The following is a 23462-nucleotide window of genomic DNA, read 5'->3' as shown; positions in this document are numbered from 1 at the left end:
AACGGTACTTTCCATGGCAGTATTGCTATGAACTGTGTCAGGTCCTGCCTCAGCTATGTGAAGTGAGAACTGCCCTTCCAAATGAATGAATACACTTTTTCTTCCCCAGCCCTTCTTTCTTTTGCTCATCCTGGTCAAATAGGAGAAAAAAGCTGCCTAAACTGAATCCAGAGTGAACAAGGTGGCATCTTGGAGAGGCTGGGGAGCTCCCTGGGAACTTTACAGCAGGGGAGCTGGACTTGGTGTGCAGGGGGTTTGGGCCTGAGATCTACAGAGAGAAACAAATAGCCAGTCAAACAGGAAGACTGGGAATAAACCTTTACTATAGGTCTGCGATCATCAAAATAAAAGCGCACAAGGGATAACTAGGAGGAGAAAGGAATGGAAGTGCAGGAAAGGGAGTCAGACTTAATAAAAAAAACAACACACAGAGACATAGCACCTGCTCAAAGAGAGATGGAAACAAGAAGCAGGGAGGAGTTCAGAAAGGGAAATTACAACTGGAAGCACGAGACAGATAAAATGGGTTCACAAATGGGAGCTTGAAGGAGAAGGAAGAGAGACCAAATATATGAAAACAAGGAAGAAAGGCACTAAGTGCTCACAGAAGCAGGTCAGGCAGGACAGAAAGAGCAGAGCATGGAAGGAACAAGGCAAGAAGCCTGGGATAGAGCCTATGTCCTGGGAGCACAACGACCAGGGTTTCCTCACTTGGGGCAAATAGCTGCAATATCTTCCAGTAAAGTGTGTGCTGCTTCTGTTTCTGCTATACATTACTGCAGCAAATGACAACTTGTTACTTCTGTTAGTCACTTGGCTAGCTCAGGTAGCACAGGTCTGCTTGCTAGATTGAATAGTTCCAGCCTCACCCACAGTGACTGTCACTGTTGTGCCCCATCAGTTTTAAAGGCATACAGAAAGGTTACATGAAGTGAAACAAGAAGGAACTACTTGAAACAGACTATCATAATACATGCATGCATGACCTACATACTTCTTTCATTTAGTCTAAGTGCTCAACTCTTTCAAACATTACAGTATTTGAATACCAATTTTTTTTCATGCAGTGCTGACTAGTGCTCCCTAAAGCCCCTTGCTGTCCATTCCCTCCTGCCACAGAAGACCCATTTTGCTTCAGAACTGAGGGCTGATGCTGAAATCAGAGGCTTCAGGGGACAGGCATAAGGGACAGTGTATCAGAGGAGGCAGAAGGTCTTAAACACCTTGAAGAGCCCCTAGGACTAGGATGCCCCATCCCTGGCAGTGTTCAAGGCCAGGCTGGATGGAGCTTTGAGCAACCTGGTCTAGTGGAAGGTGTCCCTGCCCATGGCAGGGGGGTTGGAACTAGATGATCTTTAAGGACCCAAACCATTCTATGAGTCTATGACTCTGCTGTGGTTAGGTCCACATGAAAGTGCCTGGGAAAAAGAGATATTCTGGACAAATACACTGGTCATACTTTACATATGCAGAACTAAACAGATTCTAATCCACAGGGCTCCAGAGTGTGTCAGACATGAATATTGAATACACTGCCAGCATGCAGACCTATCCTATCCTAAAGGAATGATTGATGGCAAAGGTACGTATGGTGAACACGTGATAATGCTGAGACCAAAGGTAATAATGAAATTAAACTAGAAAGAGAGTGGAACAATATTCTCTGTCTGAGTTTTTCTGCTGCTTGGGTCTGAGTTGCTATCACTTCCAGACCCAAATCACTTAGCATTTTACACAAAGATGCAGAGCATATTTGAAGTTAAAAGGAATCCCCTCACACCTTCTAATCCGTGAAGTTTTGAGACATTATTTATTGCCAATATCAGGTAGATATTTTTCCATTTGTAATATTCACTGTATAGACTTTGAGGGTTTTTTTTTAATTAAGTGTCACATGACATAGGCCTTCTTGAGGAAGATGCAAAAAAACAGATTGGAGCAATTTAAAAACCATTTGTGTCATGCAAAACACCTTGCTGCCAACACCAACTACCTGACTTGAGATCAAGTGACACTGGGTGAGGGAGGAGAAATACTAGATTAAAATTAGATTGGGTTGAAATTCTTTGAATCTTCAATATTTGACTTTATTTGAAAACCAATGTCACGCTGTATTTTCACATCTAAAACTGTGAAAACTTTAGTGCAAGACAGATTTGGGCAATGGTCTCTTCCTGAGGTTGTTGCATCAGTGTTGTGGCAATGAATGATCTCCAGCTGCCTAGGCTGCATTGATATAGATCCTAGACTAGACAGTTGTATTGGCTAAACTGTGGTTTTACCACTCATTTGACTCACATGCCTGTTTTTACTGTGGGAGTACAAAGTGCAGCTATGCTAATATAGCTGTTTCCCTACTGGGAGCACTTTGCCACTGTGAGTATACTAGCTTTCTCAGATTGGTAAAATGCTTCTAGTACAGACACTTGCTATTCCTAATACCTAAGCACTGTTTGAGGCTGCATGGAAGTGAAGACACACAGTGTGGGCTTGTGCTGAGCTAAGCTGTGTATGTGTACGAAAATATGTACGTATGACAGTATTTCCTCAGCAGGCAAAATTGCAGTACTCCTATAATTTTTTCAGTAGAAATGGCCCTGGAAGAAGGCAAGAATGAAAGTGATGCTTCACAGCAAAGACAGTAACAATTTACTAAATGTCTAGGGATAACCCTGGATGCTGCCGGTGGTGCTCTTACCGGTTCTGAAGCACTGGCATTGGTAAGGTGATGAGAAACCAGTGGTCACTCCAGGTCCCTGCCCTTTCCCACATTGGCAAGGTGATTGGAGCTTCCTGTATCTCTTCCCTGACCGAGAAGGAGATGGTACCATTGTAGCTGCCAAAAACATGCACTGAGAATTGGATCTGTAATAGAGGAAGAAGAGAAAAAGAATGGTATCCTGTGGTAAAAAGGGAAAGGTACTCACTTCTCCCCTCCCTGTGGATTTGAGACACCAAACCTTTGATCTTGGATCAAACTGTTTAAGCACGTATACCACTAGGGCCTCCTCATTGCTTGTGTATGATGCATCGCTGTTGCTAGCACAGAATTTTCTTGGTGGAGACCCTGACTGACATTCCCATTGGGCAGCTGTTCTTTGACCACTGGCAAAAATATCCATGACCTCAGAGACCATCTGGGTGAGAAAGCACTGGTTTTCTTGTTATCTCCTTCAGGAACAAAAAGTAGTAAAGCAGTGGAACACAGGCTTAAACTCAAGAAATGCTTTATCATTAAATGCTTCTACTACAGTTAGGTTATTGCAGAAAAACAATCCTAACTGCATTCCTCTTCAGAGTTCTCACCAGCTTAAAGATTCCTGTGAAAGGGTTTGAACCACAGTTTAAATCTTTTAAGGATTCCCATTGTAACCACCCAGGTTAATGTGTCACACTGATATAGCTGAAGCTATACCCAGGCACTACATAGGGCAAAAAAGCACCCCAAGGAGAGAGCTGTCCTGCCCCAAATGCCCTTGAAATGAGGAATTAGGCTGTCTCTAGAGTCAGGAAACCTCAATCCATATACTTGCTGCAAGTCATAGGCACCATCTGGACCATAGCACCCATATGACAGGTGAGCAACCTGATCACCAGGCCAATGAATATTTTGAAGCAGGACTCATTCCTCTTTCTTTGTAGTGACCACTTCCACTTTGCCACAGAGCAAGAGAGAACTGCTATTTCCACCACTGCTTAGAGCACCCAGCTGCTCTTTATATTACAGAGAGTACCAGCACCAGCAGGAAAGGGAGCACACACATGTATGCACTGCAAAGAACAACCATGGGAACTTCCTTGCTCCTGAAATATGGGTTGAATCCTTGCCAGCGGAGGAGAGAACAGGTCCAGATCTCCTGTGACCTGTACACCATAACCAACAGTTACTGCTTCTCCTCCTCCTGGTTTTGTGAACCTAGCTCCAAGCACATTTTATTTTGTTGGAACTACCCAGCAAACTTGACCTGCATTTATAAATAAATATAAATGCTGAAGTTACGTTTTTGGCACCTGCACTATATTTCTTTTGCCAGCTCTAATTAGGAGGCATCAAAGTTTTCTGTGTTCCCCTAGCAGGGCTGGACTCCAGCTCAAACTTGCAGCTTAATTTTCCTAAGTGTTATGAGTACAATATTATTTAATATTTTTAATTCCAGCACCTCAGAGCTCCCCTTATTCTCAGTAGAGATTTGGGCTGAAGGCAGGTTATGTGATTTTATCCATGCCAGGTTGCCCTCACCTTTTGAAATTCCTAAAGAATGTGAACAGAAGTTTATTATCTTAATCTATTCCTGAAAAATCTAATGCCTAACTTCACACTCCTGTTCTCAGTGAAACTGCCAAGTTTGTTAACTCCCATGAAAGTATTGCAGAATTTATGAAGAGAAGTCTCAGCAGCAGGTATACTGAATGGCTCAACAGCCCAGACAGCCAGCTCCCTTTCCTATAAACCAAGGCCACCCCATACAGTTCAGGTGCTGGGTACCCTTCAGAGGAATAGTAGCTACAGTTAGGCTGGGGAGTTTTCCATACTGAGGAGTTTGATTTGGAGCTCCTGCTTTCACTTACTGGGGATGCACTTCATGTCTCCTTTCCAGTTTTCAACAAGTAGCTAGCTAGGCAGTATAGCCAACTCTCCTGCCTTCCAGTGTTTTCTAGAGTGTGCAGTGTAGAGGCACAGGAGAATTGGCTAATTGTGCAAGCAGTGCCTACAGCCTGATGATTAACTCCACAAAGATGCTAAGACAGAGTGATATACCTGGTAGTCTTCAGTGGCAATACTGGCTGGCAAACTGGTACTGTAAGCCTTGGCCATACCACTTGTCTGATTGCTGTCTGCTCGCAGGTAGAGGAAGTGTCCTGTGAAGGGAAAAGTGAGTCAGAAAAGACAAGATGATGTTTTGCTTTTTTTTACACTCTCTCAAAATAATTTACCATCATTGTGCTGAAGTACGATGTAAGAAAGATGACAAGCGTGACTTGGGAGCAAATCTATTAGTGAGGATGTAATAAGCACTCTGGTAGATTTTAGCAGCACAAAAGTCAACATCCCAAACCCTTTCCTGGAACATGAGTGCATAAACCTCAGACACCATTCAAGCATCTTCCCATACAGGGGCTCACACCAATCTACAGTGAACTCCTGATCAGCCCTAATTCTTACACCATTAGCATCAATGACTATTGCTGAGACAAACACTGGGCTGGTAGAGCTTATTTGTAGTCTTTGTTCCCAGGGACAGTTTATACAAGCTCTCAAGAGACAAACAAGACACTCGTGAGCCCCCTTCATTTTGACAGGGAACTGCGAGGCAAGACTGATCTGTGCTAACGCTTCTGAATTTCAACCTGAACATGTGAGGGTCTGGCATTCCTTCTTATTATTTACCAAGCTGACAGTTCTGGAAATTATGTGACTCTTTTTTTATTGTGGTGTTCCATGGCACAGAATGTGTATGATCACGTGGTCTTGGGATATGCTTACACGTGATGCTCTTCCTAACCCACTGGCAGAGTCTGGCAACAGCCTGCAAAAGATTTGTTTCTACAAGCTGCCTAGTTCTGTTCAGCAATTTTTACTTTGTGATGCAGCAGGTATGTTGCTGCTGAAGTACTCTGCAGTTGCATAGCTCATAAGAAGAAGAATGAGGGAAGAAGTATACACAGAGAAAAGAGAATTCATTCTATAATTTTTTTAAGGTGAAGATGAATCCTAGTCTACAACAGTTGTGTTAACTTTGTTGCAGAACTTGTTTCATATAAAGTTTTGAACCATGTTCAAAAGTTACCTTTAGCTACATTTAAAGTTGTTGTAGATAATACTAATGCTAAAGTTCATTTGCCAATGATGCCAAAAATTTTAAAGCAATTTAAAAAACCTACAGTCAGGGGTATTGTATATATACATACACACACACAGAGTAAGAGACAACTACGAGGAACCTACCACCAGTGGTTTGCAAGGTAGACCCTACAAATGAGTCATCTTGAGTCATATCAGTAAAGCCCCGAATAGACCATGGAGATGCTGCAGTTTCATTCAGCGTCCAGCCACATGGACCCTCTTCAAAAGAGCAATGTGAGCCCTCTGGAAGACTGTCTACAATGGAGAATAAGAAAAAGCAGGAAAATAGGAGAAACTTGATTATGGAAAAACACAAACAGCAGCAGAAGTCAAAACTCATTGTGGTTGTCTAAGCTATCCAACCTATGCTACACAGTTTTTCAATGTCAAAATAGTAATATGTCTCATTTGTTTATTTCCAGAGTCACCATTAGAAAGCCAGCACTTTGCTTCTGGAGATACTGGAGACTTTGCAGTTCTGTCCTGCTCTAGATACTGTACAAAACTGCAGCTCCCACAATCTAAAGAATGGTAAATCACTGCCATATGTTTGCAAAGGCCTTGCTGCATGTGAAATTGCAGGCATCACAAAGCTTCTGTGTCCACTTAAAAGAAGGCCAATCAACAGATCGTTTTAGATGTCTGCCACTGTACTTGCAACAAAGCTAAATGATGCTTCTTAGCACCACCTATACTGAGTCAGGGGATTTCTCTGTCCTGATGCGCAAGAAGAACTCTTAAATGGGATCTTGGAGGGACAGATTTATGACCGTGTTTGTGGCTGGCACTAGAAAGATGACCAGCACTTTCCACTGAAGGGAGGTTCAGACCTCGGGTCCAGAAGGAATTTCTCACTCAGCTGCAGACATGTAAATAAGGTTTTGCCTTCCTCTGAAGTAGCAGCAACTATGAAAGGCAGGTCATTGAGTTCCTTACTGAAATGCTTAAAAAAAACAAACCAAACATCCCAAATCCATTTTATCCTATAAAGGGTGAATTTTCAAAGAGAATCTTGGTATCCAATTAATGTAAATAGGCTAAATTAATTCAGGAGGCAAACCACTGAATTAATCTAGAGATGGAATCAATTTAACTTATTTTTCATTTGAAATTATTTCTTCTAATGGGGATGAAGGTTCCCACAAAGTGCCATGCCACATACTTACCACACCTCACTCCTTCCTGCTCTTTGGCAGGGCAATCACTGATGAATTCACAGATTTGTAGGTGGCTGACACAGCCTCCGTGAAGGCAGGGGAAGGTGGAGCCTTTGTCATATATAGAAAGATCTTGGTTTTCTTTATCTAAAGGAAAAAAGTTAAAGAAACCCAGAGATGAGTTGGCAGAATGTGTATGACCCTTCACGTGTATCAGCCTTCACACATAGGATGTCAAAAAGTGTCCTTTGGGTCATAAATGATACTCATCTCTGCTTTTTACCATGTAGATTTCTACCCAGCATGACATTCCTGCAGATCACTTCAGCTCTCATGGAGACCAAATTTATTGCTACTTTTTCTCTCATGTACTGTCTTCTGCTGTGTTTGTCTTTAGATAATCACTTTTCGGATTTTTTTTTATGAAGGACCTTGCAGTTTCCTACTGTGGTGTGCTCTTCAGTTCTGCACACATGACTGTGCACCTGGCAGGCAGCTGTGGCATGCTGCATGACCCTCTGCTGCTGGAGGCAGAGATACCCAGTTAGCTCTGGTCCTGACAGACACATTGCTATGCCCTGTTGAGACTCAGGCTTAACTAACACTCATGCTGCTGACGCTTTTCTGTGCCAGCTCTGCAGCATCCAGCCCAAGATGATAGCTGCTTCCCCAGCAAGTCGATTCACTTTGCAGGAACTTTACTCATGCACCCTAGCTAGTCTAGTCAGCTATAATCCGGGAGCATTTGACTGACTGCACAAGTACTCAGTGACCAGGCTGAACATAATTTTTAAGTCTGTTATTTCCCAAAAGCATGATTCTTAATGCACCCAGCCTGTCCTGTGGATGTGTGTGTGCATGGGTCCGTTACGGACCTGCAGGTTTGTGTAGGTCTCTTCTGAACCTGCTCCCCTTAAGCAGAGCTCTGCACAGAAGTTCCACTGGGATAGTTACTGCTCTGGAAAAAAATGCAAAAGTTAGGGAACCAATTCCAGAAGAAAGAGAAAAGGACACTTCTGCAGCAATCCAGGTACACAGTCTGAAATAATATTTCTTCATGGCACTGTGTTGTGCTGGGTACATGCATCAGCTTATTTAGGGACTGAGTATTTAGCATAGTCCTTCAGGCTGTATGCATCTCCTCAAAACTCCATGACTGTCAAAAACTCATTACATTAAAAATATAATGTTTGTTAAATTAAAAGATTAATGACTGCAATAAAATTAAATCTCTAATATGATCAAAACCAGTCTCACGATATATTATGAAACAGCTCTGTGAAACCAGTATTCTCTTTTCACATTACATTCCAACCTATTTCTACAGTGTCTGCAAAATGGAGGCAATAGCATTATATTAATGCATGAAAACCAGGAAGTGAAGGTGATTATGTCTCCAACCTGCAGGCTGCCTGTGCCGACAGACTCTTATACTTCCAAGAAGCCTAAATGATATTAGCAAGGTTCTGCACAGCTACTGAGGATCATTTGCACAACATTCACAACAGGACTGCAAGTGCCAGGTAAAACTGAGGATTTCTGAGTACTTTGGAGAGAATAATTACATGCCAATTATTTTCATTTTAGACAGAAGTTCTCAGCCTGGCAGTAGCAAACAGACCCCATGGACCAATGTAGATCAATGTTTGGGTTTTTTTATAGATTTGGAAGATAGAGGCCCAGTATGGAAAAGGCTTTAGTGACACAGGGTAGTCTTTTGTTCTTGATTATTTCAGAAAGAAAAATATTAAATGGTAAAATAATCTAGGCAAAGACTCTTTTTCCCTCCCTGTTGCTGGATGCAGCATAAGCCCTGTTGTTTTCTCATACAAAGATCAAGCAAAGCAAAGCTGAAAAGCAGAGAGGATGACTTAAATCAGTTCTATAATTCTGAGCTTCAGCCCTGCCTTCGGAGCATGTACACGTGTGCACACGCATAAAACACAGGAGAATGTGACCCTTGACAGGTAAGCACTGCCAGAAACCCCAGAGGAGACTCAGCTTTCATTTAAATCCCATCTGACAAACTCCCTGATCACACTCATCAAATTTGGTGAGGATGCTGCTCTTTTCTGACTGCATTTGGTTATTCCAAACCTGACTGTTGCAACATACCATGAAAGCAGTTCCTGAGTTGCAAGGAGCCCACTGCTAGTACTCCAACATCTTGTGCTCCACAGTTTGAATACAGCAAGGTGATTTTAAAAGGTCTTTCTATTCTGCCAATCTGGGCTATCAGGTATTTCCATTTCATCCTAGAAGACATCAAAGAGCTATCAGACATACACACAGCACACTGGAATCCATGGAGTCTCTAGCATAAAGGTTTTGCACTGTACCAAATAGAAGTAGTAGTATCCACATGAGGAATAGATTGATGAATGTAAGCTCCAACATAACAAACAGATATTAACATAAAACAAGTGATGTTCAATCTAACAAGCTCATGTTCAGTTATCTTTGCTGCAGATCCTATTGCTAATGATGAAAAGATCCAAGCATTCCCAATGATTCTTAGGTTAAAATGGGGCTTGAATTACCACCAATTTTGGACACCCCCGCCCCCAATACGTGCCTTCCACATACATGGTTGTGTTCTGTTTGTTCTTGCAAGTACAGATCAACCAAGCAGCTGCACAAGACTCTGGATCAACTCAAGCTAACACTGACATTGTATGTCCTGGAAGTAAATGGCCCTGAATGTTTCTTGGTTGTGTCAAGTGTGAGGACCTTTTTCTGTGCATTCTCTGTCTAATTGCCTGGCTTAACAAACTAGAGTGCACTCACAAAGCAAGGGGAAGAAGAGAAGTGGTGTTCCAGAAAATGCAGATTGCTCTGGCAATTTACATTTCACCACAGAACAAATGCCATAGACCCTATACAGCAAAGGTTTCTCAGTTGTGCAGCACTTGTGGCAGTTCAGAGAAAGACAGATGGTCCCACGCACTCTAATTTTAAAGATGGTTGTTACGCATTGAAAGATAGAGAGAGATACCAAATGGGAATTTTCAAAGTACTTCATTCAAATCAGTCTGATGGAAGTCAGGGTATCCAGGTGTCATTAAAAAAATCCAGCAGGATTCATGAATATATTTTTTTTAAATTATTATTTTTTAAGACTGTCCTTCTACCTCATGTTAACAAGACAATAAAATACAGTTAAAACTATGTTATTATTTTGTAAAGGGTTTGTAGCAAGGATAGTGACAAAGGAATCCTTGCTCTAAGCTCTTTTCTGAATAGAGTACCAGACAGAGATAAATTTACCCATACCCTACAAGCTGCCGCTGTTGCTGGGGGCACCCTGGATGAGTGACTCTAAGTCAGTGCCAGTGGGATGATAAGGAGACTAAGCCACAGTGTTAAGATAGGTGGCTCAGGCTCTGATCCTAGTATTACTTTTTCATTTGGGAAATGCCTTCAGCTGCCATGAAGCTATCATCTGGTCCTCGTCCTGCACCAAAAACACATTAGAAGGCAACACCGGGACAACAAACACTTCTCTACTGGACACAATATAAAAATCACAGACCACCTGCTTTGCAACTTGCAAAAAACCCAAAGCAACTTTAATTTTATCACCCTCTCTGCTTTTGCTTGCCACTGATTCGTTATCTTATTCTTCCCTCCACAAATCAGCTATACAACATTTTTCTGGTGACAGTTTCTTACTACCTCTTCTATGGCATCCCCCCATCTTCCACTTTCACCATTGTACACACACATAAATGCCCACAGATACCCTACACTCATCTGAAGTTGAGCTCCTCTTATCAGGATGACCCTAATTATCCTGTTTCCTGTCCCATCATATCATATTCGACAGTTCAATGTAATTTCATTCAGCTTCAGAAATGTCCAGCCCTGAACCACAACTGCACCATCTCTACTATCCAACAAAGGAGAATGACTGCTTTACTTTTCTTTTGTATTACAGTGCAGCTTCAGGAATGTCTGGCACTTATAAATGTATCTTATAAATACACTTATAAATATATCCCCCCCGCCACACTGTGGCACAGCATCTGAGACCATTCAGCACTGACACAGAACTGAACCACTTCTGCTACATGACACAGCTTCGTTCATCACTCCATTGCATCCTGTTGGCCACAAAAATCAACGGGCCTTAATCAAATTGGTACAATGAGCCACTGAAGGTAAGAACAATCTTTAAATCTTTTGACTTTACCTATTAAGTGTACTAGAACTTTGAAGCACTGAGACATAGTTCTAGTACCTCCACCAAGTTACAACCCACCCCACAGCTGAGGCATCTCAGTATCACCAGTGTTACCACACCCCTGAGTGCAGGAACCTGTAGCACACAGCCTCTGATTCACCACCAGTGTTATATTTAGTAGTAGCAACTAAAGAGATTACTGCCCCACAGCTGAAAACAATGACTAGTTCAGCTGCTGCACCTTAATCCTCCATGGTTTATGAACGAGACACTTTGGAACTTGCCATTTATAGCCTGGTATATCAAAATAAATGAAAACCACTGGCGATCTAAGTCAATGCCGTGGTTTAACCCCAGCTGGCAACAAAGCACCATGAAGCCGCTCACTCAGTCCTCCCCCCCAGCCCCATTGGGATGAGGAGGAGAAAATATAAAGAAAAGCTTGTGGGTTGAGACAAGGACAGGGATGGATCACTCACCACTTATGGTTGTGGGCAAAAGACAGGCTCAACTTGGGGAAAAACAAAATCAATTTAATTTACTACCAATCAAATCAAAACAAGGGTAATGAGAAGTACATCCAAATCTTAGAACACCTTCCCCCACCCCTCCCTCCTTTCTGGCTCAACTCCACTCCCCATTTTCTCTCCCTCCTCCCACCCCAGCAGCACAGGGGGACGGGGAATGGGGGCTGGGGTCAGTTCATCACACCCTGTCTCTGCTGCTCCTTCCTCCTCAGGGGCAGGACTCCTCACCGTTCCCTTGCTCCAGTGTGGGGTCCCTCCCACGGGAGACAGTCCTCCACAAACTTCCCTGGCATGGGTCCTTTCTGCAGTCCTTCAGGCACAGACTGCTCTAGTGCAGGCTTCCCCATGGAGTGGCAGCCATCTTGGGGGGCATCCTCCTGCTCTGGCATGGGCTCCTCCCCGGGCTGCAGGTGGGCATCTGCTCCCCCGCTCCCCTCCATGGGCTGGGGGGGGACAGCCTGCCGCCTCACCACGGGCTGCAGGGCCATCCCCTCCTCCCCCGCCTTCCTCCCTGACCTCGGTGTCTGCAGAGCGGTTCCTCTCACATCCCAATCCCCACTACTCACTGTAGGTTCCCCCCCTCTTAAATCCGCTCTGCCAGCGGCACTACCACCATAACTGATGGGCTCGGCCTGGGCCAGCGGTGGGTCCGACTTGGAGCCGGGGAAGGTTCCAGCAGCTTCTCGCAGGAGCCGGCCCTGCGGCCCCCTGCCCTGCTACCAAAACCCCACCACACAAACCCAGAACAGTCAATAAACCAACCTCTGAAATGTCACAACTGAGAAAGACACACTGTCCATTCTGCCATCTCTGCTGGGAGAATGGTGGCATCTGGTAGAAGAGCAAGGCCACTATCTTAAACCACTACTTGTGTGAACTGGCAGCTCTTCTTAGTCAGAGCCCTAAGGTCTTATAAAACATTCTAGTTCTGCACTAAAATATCTCTAGTACTGAAATTTTACTCCATTTATAACACCACAGCAAAAGCTGGCAAGCATTCAGAGACTGCAAAAATGACAAGTGGCTTTGCATCACCCAAAATACTTCTGTCTATGGAGTCTCATCATCATCAAGGTATTCCCCTTCAGAGAAAGCCTCACCCCCAAGATCCAACTGCAGCAAGATTTCTAATGCTGTAAATAATTACGCTGTCTTTGCTTGGTCCCACTATCCAAACAGGGGCTAGTCAGTGCCAATTTAATTTTCTTAATGGAATCAGGAACGAAGACCATTGTCGATCTAACAGAAGATGGATCATTGCAGCAGGCTTTCAGATATGCCAAGCTTGGCAATACCTTTACTATTGATTTTATGTCAAACTAGATCTCAAGTAACGAGGTAATATTAATCTTCTTCTAAATAGAGATGTTAAAATTGATCTGTATGTATGGAAGGGCTATCACAGTCTGACATAATTTTGAAAAATTTGCATGGATAGAAAGTTTGGAGTTGCAAGCAACTTGATGCTTAAGGCAAGAGAATTCAAGATTCACCCTGCAAACCTATAATTTCAACTTTTGATTTTCATTAGCCTCTGAATCTCCTCTGCTGAGCAAAATTTTTCCTGCCCCTCCTTACCAATCCTTTCTATGCCATGCCTTTCCCTATCCAACAAAGGTAACTAATCATTAATTTTAAGATAGACTTTTAATATTAAGAACGACAATTTCTTCATTAAGAGTGAAAAATTCAATAAAGCTGAACAGGAAAGCTAAAACCTTTTCTGAATTAGGGGGACTCACTGCATCGGTTATTGCACAAAGGTATATATGCTAAATGCTTCTAGGCTCAATCAGTGAATGTATAAATTAGAGGCTTTACATTACTTTTCTACATACAGGGAACTGTTGCCTGCAAGTCTTCACAAACATCCATTTCTAGACATTTGACTTAAAAAGAAATAGATGAGAGAGCAGAACACATGCCTACCCCTCTTGCTTTCACCAACCAGTTAGTGGGTCCTTATTTGACCCAGTGTATTCTTGGGTGCAATTTCAAGAGAAGCATGAGGGACAGTAAATAATACTCCCAGATTAGCATTCAAAAATCATGGCCTTACATAATGGCTGGGCAGCCTCTCCTTTTCTAGCTGCATTTTTTAATTGAAATGACTGTGCTCATTGTTGTCAGTACGTATTAGGCATTTTCTGAGGACGCTTACCAGACTACTACCTTTCAAAGGCTTATGTGGTTGGACACCTAATTTATGAAACTCAAATCACCATACGTGTTTCTAGACATTCAGATTAGCTATATGGCAATGTTTCCATGTATGATAGTAGGAGTTAAATAACTTTTGTGGATAAAAAACAACCACATTAGTAGAACAGAAGTGTCAAAGATGATAAGTTTCTACAAGTGTCTCAGAGAATGGCAGGGCATTTTAGCACCACCACTTCCCCCAAAAAGGGGAAGATGTGAAAACTAAGCAATAATTGTTTTGTGAGGTCGGCTAACTGAAAACCCATGTGTGCACATGGCCATGAACTTTTTGCTTTTTGACCTACCAAGACCACCATGGCCAGTGCCTTATATTTCAGAAAAAAAACAGAACAAAATCAACTTGGCTTATCAACGACAGAAAGGGAAAGGATTACCCCTGCCCCAAGTGACGCTTTTTTATTTTCACTGAAGTGTGAGTACTTAGAGTGAAAGAAACTAACCGTTTACTGAAACAGTTTCGGCTGACAACACTGAAATAATTGTGGTCAACAACAAACACAAACATGTGAAACCATTCAAAACAGAAGCACACCGACTCAGAAGAATTTTCAGCTGTGACTGTTTCTGGGTCTGCATGGTAAAGAGCAAAAAGGTGGGATAAGCAAAATAGTAAAAAAGACATTAGATGTGACCTAAACAAGCACTGCAACTGTAACCCTGAGAAAATGAAGACAGCTTTGTGAGCCAAGTGCCAGATGGAGAAGGCTCAGGCTTGCAAGCAAAGCTACAGGCTCTTGATGTTCGAGCTCTATGGAGATAATGAGAAATATAATTTTATGTATTTTTTGTAAATATATAGAATTTCAAACACCTCACTCCCTCAGTGGTTCTTCCTCGAATGGTAGTAACTCAGAATACCCACACTCTGTACGTGTGGTGTATAACAATAAATACTGTGACTTTGCCCTACTTGTTCAGAGGACATGGTATCTGAAGGTCCATGTGTTTCTTTGTTCTTTCACTAAGGTATATGTGTGAAAAAAGGAGTGTCAGCCTCAATACTACCAATTTAATGATAAATCCTAGTAGTTAGTGAGGTGGACAGGACAGCAACTTTCTCTCACATGTGACATATATCTAAGCTTTTGGGAGCTGTATAGCTGATACATCCTGAAGGAGGAAACACCATCAGAAGATTTCTAGGTCCAGAAAGAGGACAGTTCACTGAAGTGGTCTGGTGCAGCTGTAATTTGTGATGAAGTATAGCTTGATCCTGGAATTGAGGGGTGACAAAGGGACTGAAGCAGGATTTTCTGAAGAAGTGCCACCTAGCTTTTTTCCTAAATCTAAGTTTCTACTCTGATCTCAAGACAATCCCTTGGTAGTAATTGTCAATGTTTAAACTATGTGCTGCACGTAGGTGTCTATCTCAAGGTCATTTGCTCATTTTCCTCCTTGTTCCGCTCTAAATTGTGCAGCAGGGTTTGGTTAACACAGAAAAGCTTGTAGAACTCTCACTCCCTATGGAAAGCCCCTGGAAAGCAGGAACACTTAGGGATGGTCTCTCTTCTTCACAACCAATGTTGTTAAAATCTTAATCATGGAGAGAATGTTCATTTCGGACTACTTGCCTAGTAAGAAGCAGCTCAGTCACTGTGTTAGAAATAAATTTTTGTCCTGCCTGTGTGCTCAGATTTTTCTGGAATTGTGCAGAGATTTTAAAGTTTCCCTGTAATGAATGGAAAAAGGAAGGGTATTTGGCCTAACATGGTTCCTAACTTTGTTTTGTCTCTTTTCTATCCCTCCTTTCCATCTTGATTTAGAACAGGACTCAGACACCTTCCATCTTTAAAACCTTAATACTAAACCCTCGAGGCTTACCAGTGCTTCATTTCACTCACTAAGAAAAAGTAATACCAGTCTCTACGCCAACTTCCAGTAAAGCTAACTGTGTTCTAATAAATCTAAATGCCATCACTTTGACAGAGATGATATCCTTGATTTCATGTAGAATTGTTTTACAGTGCTCAAATAAGCTGTTAAACAACATATCTGATCCATTCCAGAGATGCTGCAGTGATTGTGATCAAAGCCTGGTCTGGTCAGCTAGATGTATCAAAAGAGTATTTTACGAGTTTATAGAGGGGAATGGAGCTATGCCTGCAGTTGCAGAGGCTTGTCAAGTACTCAGAGCAGCAAGGGCAGTTATAAGTAAAAAAGGACATTAGAAACTGATCCCAGAAAATGCAACAGATTCCTTGTGAAATTGGCAAGAAGAAGGGGAAGGAGTAGCCAGGAAGGAAGTGAGCAATAGCTAAAAGCAGGAGGGGGGAGGGGATCTGAAAGAAAATAAATACCTTTTTTTAGTCAAACTCTGCTATCTTTGGCTGACCAGGAGTCTTGGCTACAGATCTCCATGGCAGCCTGGGGAGTGCCAAAGGACTCAAAGAAAACAAGAACTGGGATCTATTGCTTAAGTTCTCCATGGGAGTCAGTCAGGTGATGGAAATGAAAAGCTCTGTTGAGTGTCTGGCCCAGGTTCTTACAAGGCAGATTGCAGCAAAGGAAAAACAAGCACATGGAAAATGGCAAAATCAGATGACACGTGGACTTTTCTCCTACTTTTCCTGTTGTGATTCATTCCCTTTGCCCATTTCTCCTCCTTACTGCATTCTGCTACATGCAGGAATGAAAAAGTAAACCACTGGGAAGATCAAAGAGAAGAGAATACAGGACAAGATCCAGGGTTGCTGCACTTTCTTTTTTTGTCTTCACCTCTTTTCACCTCTAGCCTCTGCTTTTCACCTCCCTGAACTCTACAAATAAAGCAAAATAGGATACTCCTGAACTTAGCAGACGGAAGGAGGAAATTACAAAGGAGGTAATGTTAACCCTACCTCAAAATGAGAAATGTGACTCTTATAAAAATGATAGGACCCCTTGAATATTTAGAGATATCAGTCATGTTGCTAAGGCAGTCTTTGGACTGAGTGGATTTTACAGCTATAGTCCTAGCATCAGTGAGAGAGTCAACTGCTCCTGACCCTTCCAATGTGAGGGAAAAAGAGTGACGCCTAAGCAAGTGTGTTCTTTGCAAACAGGACATACAAAACCTGGGACTGTTACAGACATCCTGTCAGGAAGCTGCACACTTCAGTCCTTACAGTTCTACCTTCATTTTCTGCTGTAACAGCAGCAATGACCTCAAGAAGGGAGAAGACACTGATAAACAGTGGCCTGGAGGACTCCATGCTGCCCTGCAATTCAAAGTCTAAACAGCTGCAAATTGATTGTCTTACCCGGCATCCTCCTCATGGCCAACTCTCAGAGAAATTATTATATTTCTGTTTGTCTCCACATATCTGATTTCAACTGCGAACCTCTGGAGGAGAGGGACAGCATCCTGTGAACATATGGCCAGTTCCAGCAAGCAAGAGTCCAAACTCCCAGGCAGGATGGGGCTATGCAGGCTGAACTCACATCTATCTGGGAGTCTACTGGTGTTCAGGAGGAAAATGTCCCCTGTGAGGAAAAAAAAAAAAAAGAAAAAAAAAGAAGAGACACACAGTGTGGATGGAAGACAGATAATAAGAGGAAAATGGATAAGGAGTTTGAAGAAAGGAATCATGAGAAGGAAGGAAAGGACTATGCACAAAACCCAAAAAATAACAGTAGAGAAAAGAGAATAAAGTAAAAATGGGGGAAATAAGTAAAGAAGTGGTAGAAGGAATGAGAAGAGAAGAAACCAAACAAAGCAGAGTGAAGACACATCCAACAAAACAAAAGCCAAAGACTTCGCAAGTCAGACAGCAGACATGTGGAGCCAGCCATGGCTTGTAAAGGATTGAATTTCCTAAGAAAAATCCAGTCTCTGGAAGCAAAAGTAGCTTATCCTAAAACAGGGGCATACAAAATGAGTATAAAGGAGCTGGCTGTTTACAGGCTACATACATACACAACTCAGGCAATACACATACGTTATATGGCTCTTAGTGACTCTTGGGCACCGACAGCACACGAGTTGTGCACCAGAACCAGCACATAGCAGTATTTTTAGTGATATGTGCCTGAGGCCTCAGCCTGCTGGCTCCTGTTGCTGCCACCCACAGCTGCTACCAGTGCTGGGAGAAAGCAGATGTCCATTCGAGGGGAACTATAACTCTGCCTACCTTCAATATCTCCACGGGAGGAACTGTTTTCCAGAAGCAGCTGCTGCCTCTCCTGAGACACCAGGACACCAACTGAAGATAACACCCAGTCTGGTTTTCCAAAACTGTCTGTAGACGTCACCCATGAACAGCTTGAGCCGATGATACAAGAGATTTCTGTTATGAGAAACCAAAGGTTTCATTGAGGCCTTCCCCAGTTCAAGGGGCAGGTGTGATGCAGGCACATGAATGGGCACGTGCACAGTGTACAGGGGCTCTCCCTTCCAAGAAATGGAAGAGTTGAAAGGAAAAAAGAAAGTTTGTCTTGTGCAATAACAACGGAGTCTCTCCCAGGGCAGGTGAAGGAACATGCCAGAATGAAAAACAACCCTGCAAATTCTTGGCAGGTGTACATAACATCCTCCCACTGGTATCAACTGTGAATTTACATCAGTGGAAGGTCTAGCCCGCATGTACATAAAATCCTGAATAATACCTAGTGCAGCAAGGATATTGAAACTGCTTGGATTTAGCGTTTTGGCAGAAAGGAACAATTTAAACTCTAAGGTCAACCCTCTCTCAGCAATAGAAAGAGCTTGACAGGGTCTCAAGCAGAATTGCTGAGCAATGCAAGCTTTAAATTTTTAATTAAAAAAAAAATTTTTTTTTAAACAGTTTTGCTTTCCTCCAACAGAATGGACAAGAACCCTCTTAACAAAGAACCCTCCAGAGTCCATTCACAGCACTGAGAACACTAGATCATCCTGGCCAGAATTTTTCATAATCAGCATATTAGAAACCAGACAAGTAGTAATTCACTGTTCTCTCATCAATCTAATATAAACTCCCTGAAGGGATGTTAGCTGCACAAAGCTCTCCCACACAGAGTGGTGCTGAATAGATAGGGTAAGCTGATATTAACTTGCATGATATTTATTTTCGGTAGTAATAATAATATTACAGTAATAACTGGAGGACCCCCAGGCCATATGAGAAATAATAAGAGACTAAACATTCGTATTTGGGATCCTAATGTTCAGAGGGTATTCAGACCTTGCAAACATGAATGACACAATGTTATCCCTCTGGTAGCCCTATTCCTGGGGAGGAGAAAAGACAGGTATAAAGAACAGAATTAAGATCAGAGATATAACAAGGATAGGTGGTTGCACAAGCAACACAGGTGGGGCAGAAATGAAAACGTAAGAGCCTCCAGAAGATTGGCTATACTTAAGAGTGTGTGTGTGTGTGTGTGTGTGTGTTTTTTTCCAGCAGGGCACAGGAAGGAGGGCCCCAGCCACTCTCCTGGCTCTGCTGGATCTAGGGAAAAGTGTCTGTGCACAGCTTCAGGCTGTGGTTTTATGATCCAGTAAAACTCATTTAGGGATCTCAATAGCTCAGAAACTCCATGGCTTTATGAGACAAAGCATAGTCCTGATCCAGACCTGTTGTGCTGTTTCAAATTTATTAAAGTTTGACAGGTTAACTCAGGACTCATAGGCTTATTGTCAGTAGTAGTAATATTTTTATTAGGTAAAAATCTAGTTGGTCATAAAACCCGGAAAGCAATTTCTCTCACAACAGCATGACAGAGCTAGAAAGCAAAGTGAGAGCTCAGGAAAGAAAAAATTCCTTTTCTTTTTTAAATAGAGGGTTACTTGAAACTAATATTTATGACAAAATAATTTCATTAAATCTTACCAATACCCCTGCTTGCAGTAGCAAGGACTGTACCAATGCAGGCTTAATCCTTTGAACGTGCCTCACATAACAAAGCAGTTAGAAGCTCAGATAAGTGAACACAATATTATCCTTCAAAAGCACCTAATTCCCATACTCTCCGGGCTGTATAAAGCCTATCTGCCACAACCTGAGGCCTGAGAGGATCTGAATGCCTGGAAGAAGAGTCTGAAATAGATCAGGGAAGTTGTTGACATCCGGTAAAAGAAGGACTCTGAGATTTCTGGCAACGGATCACATGCATTGCATTGTGATGGAAAGATTGATCAACAAGAAACTGTTGTTTAGCATAAGTCCCAGAGCAAAAGAACTGGGTACACTCATGGGGTCACAGTGAAAGAGAGTATTGAAAGCTGCAACCTCTGATACTACTGTGTACCACCTTACAGATGCTTCATATCCAGCTCTGCTTAGCACCTAAGAACTTCAAGCACAGGTCCACAGAAAGGCAAAATGTGACAGAAATGAAAAAGAAAAAAGTAAAATAGAGGGAGAAATATATCTATATTACTACAATCATCAAAGGACGTATTTTAAGATGTTACAAAAGTGCTCTGAAGAAGCTTAAATTGAAGAAAGCTCATGGACAGTCCAGGGCATGTCAGAAAGGAGAATCACCCTTTAAAGAATTAGGTACTGTCTGCAAGATGTTACTATAAGGAACTCCTCTCTGGCAAGGCTAGGTCACCTTGCCACCTCCTGTGAGGAACATAGGTGACTTTTCTAACATGCACAGGCCTGCCTTTATTGTTTAGCATCTTCATTAATGACCTGGACAAGGGGGCAGAGTGCACCCTCAGCAAGTTCACGGAGGTAACAAAGCAGGGAGGAGCAGCTGACGCACCAGATGACTGACCTGCCATTCAGAGCAACCTAGACAGGCTGGAGATTGGGCCAATAGGAACCTCTTGAAGTTCAACAGAAGGAAATGTCAAGTCCTGCACCTTGGGAGGAATAACCCCTCGTGCCAGTACACACTGGGGGCTGACTGGCTGGAAAGCAGCTCTGATGAGAAGGACTTTGGGGTCCTGGTGGACAACAAGCTGCCCATGAGCCAGCAATGCACCCTTGCAACAAAGAACACCAACAGCTTTCTGGGCCGTGTTAGGAAGAGCATTACCAGCAGATTGAGAGATGTGATCCTTCCTCTCTACTCAGCACTGGTGAGACCACATCTGAAGTAGCGTGCCCAGCTCTGGGCTCCCCCATACAAAAAAGATATGGACTTACTGGAACAAATCCAGCATAGGTCCACAAAGATGGTTGAAGGACAGGAGCATCTGTCATAAGAGGAGAGGTTGACAGAGCTGGACTGTTCAGACTGTAGAAGAGAAGACTCAGGGGGATTTTGTCAATGTATACAAACACCTGATGGGAGGGAACAAAGAGGAAGCCAGATACCTCTCAGTAGTGTCCACTGACAGGACAGGAGACAATGGACATGAATTTGAAAATGGGAAATTCAATCTGAACACAAGAAAACACTTTTTTTACTGTAAGAGTGGTCAAACACTGGAACAGGTTACCCAGAGAAGTTGTGCAGTCTCCATCTGTGGAGATATTCAAAAGCCATCTGGACATGGTCATGGGCAACCTGCGCCACCTGACTCGACTTGAGCCAGCGGGGTTGGACTAGATGATCTCAAGAGGTCCATTCCAACCTCAACCATTCTGTGATTTTTTCACTAAATGAAAAGACATCACTTCAATTTCCAAGCTTCCACACCACTGATAACTGGCTCATTTCTCTGAGGCATTTACAAAGCACAGTGTTTGCTACATCTATCTTGGCACCACAGTAAGACCAAATTCATCCTACCTATCTCAGAAGCATTTTTTCCAGCTCACTGGGCTTTTACAATGCCTAGAAAAAGAAAATTCCAGTTGAAAAACTTCATTTGATACCAAGAAATGTTGTTTGTTCTATAGTTGCTGGAAAGCAGCTCCACTAATTAGCTCTTATTTCAAGAACTCCCAACCCCAAATCTGGTGGATTTCACTGTGCTGATGGAGAAGATTATTCTTTTTCTTTCACTTTTTTTTTTTTTTACTGTTGTATCTTTTTTTTTCTTTCTCTCTCTCTTTTTTTTTTTTTTTTTTTTTAAATAAGGAAGTAAGGGATTCCCTTATGGTTACATTGGCCTTTCTGAGTCATTGCTCCATTTCCAGTCAGAAATCCAGTGGCACAGCTTTCTAGTAAAGGGTCCTTGTGACTGCCAACACCTACCTTGCACCTAGATTCTGAAGTAGAAATAAAGAGGATGTAAGGAAGAGGGCTTGTGGTACCTGGTTTAGAAGGCTGATGCAATGAAACCATCCTATTTTTTATCAGGGAGAGCTTCTGAGGTGGATTTGGTGAAGAGTTTTCTTCATGTGATCCAGAACAGGAGACAACAACTATAACAAAACAAAAAGAACAGGGGAAGAGTTTGATGTTTCTATACAAAACTATGCTCCCATATTGTTGAGCATGAACATATATTTAACAAAGCCCTGTTATATTACACTCACCCTCATTACAGTGTACTACTGGTGCAGTACTGTCCTGATGATGTTTCAGAATAGCCCTACCACTTCCCAGAAATGTAACTATGACAAAATATTTTACTTAATAATGTGTTCTTTACTATTCTTTATCCACTCCCATTTTTACCAGTATATAACCACCGAAGAGACACTGTATATTCCAGTAGTGCCCATGTTGCAGTAACAGTACATCTAGCTGCCTGCCGACAACTACACCTCTAAAGCACTCAGGTTGGACAGGGCTTTGAGCAACCTGATCTAGTGAAAGATGTCCCTGCCCATGGCAGGGTGGTTGGACTAGATGATCTTTAAAGGCCCCTTCTGACCCAAACCATTCTATGATTAGAAGAAGAGTTCAACTGTAATATATATGCTATCTATACAATACACGACATGGATTTATTAGCAATCTTTTGGGAAGACCTGCATAAGTGCTCTCACCTTCCCCACACAAGAACAGGCCATCCGAAACTAACACTAATGAAACCTTTGCATCACTGCACACATCCAGAGAACAGACTTTCTTACCGCCAGGCATATAGTCTGTGTAACTTTCCTGTATCTGATATCTAGTAATACATACTCTCTCCAATACCTTTCCTATTAATCCCCGTGCACTGCTCTATCTCAGGGATCCTTTTGTCATGTATCTATAAAACCCTTCATTGGTAACTGTGACATTTGATCATAATTATGGCACTAATACACACACATTTGATCATTTTTATTGAGATCGCATCTTAGAGTCCTGATGTAAAGTTTTGTTGTGCTGGAAAAAAAGATCAAAATCTCAGAAGATACAAAAGGCCATAGAAATTATTTTCTACTTCACCAATATGAATAGTAAATCCCGCATGCTAAGATTAGCTGGTTTTAAATGAAGGTGTTCCTCTTGATCAAATTTTTGTTATTCAAAGTAATACAAATTTATCAAAGTTATTATCCATTGTAGTACTTCTGACAATTAAATATTCAGTACCTTCTGACTTCTCTTTGGAACAACTCATACCAAAAATGGCTTTTTAATTTATTTAACCTGTGCATGTGAAAATACACAAGTCCCAAACTAAGCATGCAGCGATCTTTATTTAAGATTGTCCCTGGTCTTTTCTTTCCTAGGACTCATAAACAAGTTGACTAAAACAAACATATTTGTTTTCAAAAGGTGTTCAA

At 42.2% G+C, this 23462-nt stretch overlaps 1 protein-coding gene across 1 annotated transcript in view; it reads right to left on the bottom strand.

The window, feature by feature from the left end:
* Nucleotides 1-22827, bottom strand: part of LTK (leukocyte receptor tyrosine kinase) — a 56540-nt gene extending 33713 nt beyond the window's left edge. The window contains 9 exon segments of the mRNA XM_075029399.1: nt 2699-2865; nt 4760-4860; nt 5948-6100; nt 7012-7149; nt 9118-9257; nt 17175-17397; nt 18045-18200; nt 22050-22160; nt 22818-22827. Coding sequence (XP_074885500.1) covers nt 2699-2865; nt 4760-4860; nt 5948-6100; nt 7012-7149; nt 9118-9257; nt 17175-17397; nt 18045-18200; nt 22050-22160; nt 22818-22827 — 1199 coding nt within the window.
* Nucleotides 22828-23462: the final 635 nt, after the last annotated feature.

The sequence above is a fragment of the Buteo buteo genome, chromosome 6, assembly GCF_964188355.1.
Source record: "Buteo buteo chromosome 6, bButBut1.hap1.1, whole genome shotgun sequence".
NCBI classification, from domain to species: domain Eukaryota; kingdom Metazoa; phylum Chordata; class Aves; order Accipitriformes; family Accipitridae; genus Buteo; species Buteo buteo.
Note: the sequence above shows the minus strand (reverse complement) of the source record. Positions and strands in the feature narration are given on the sequence as shown.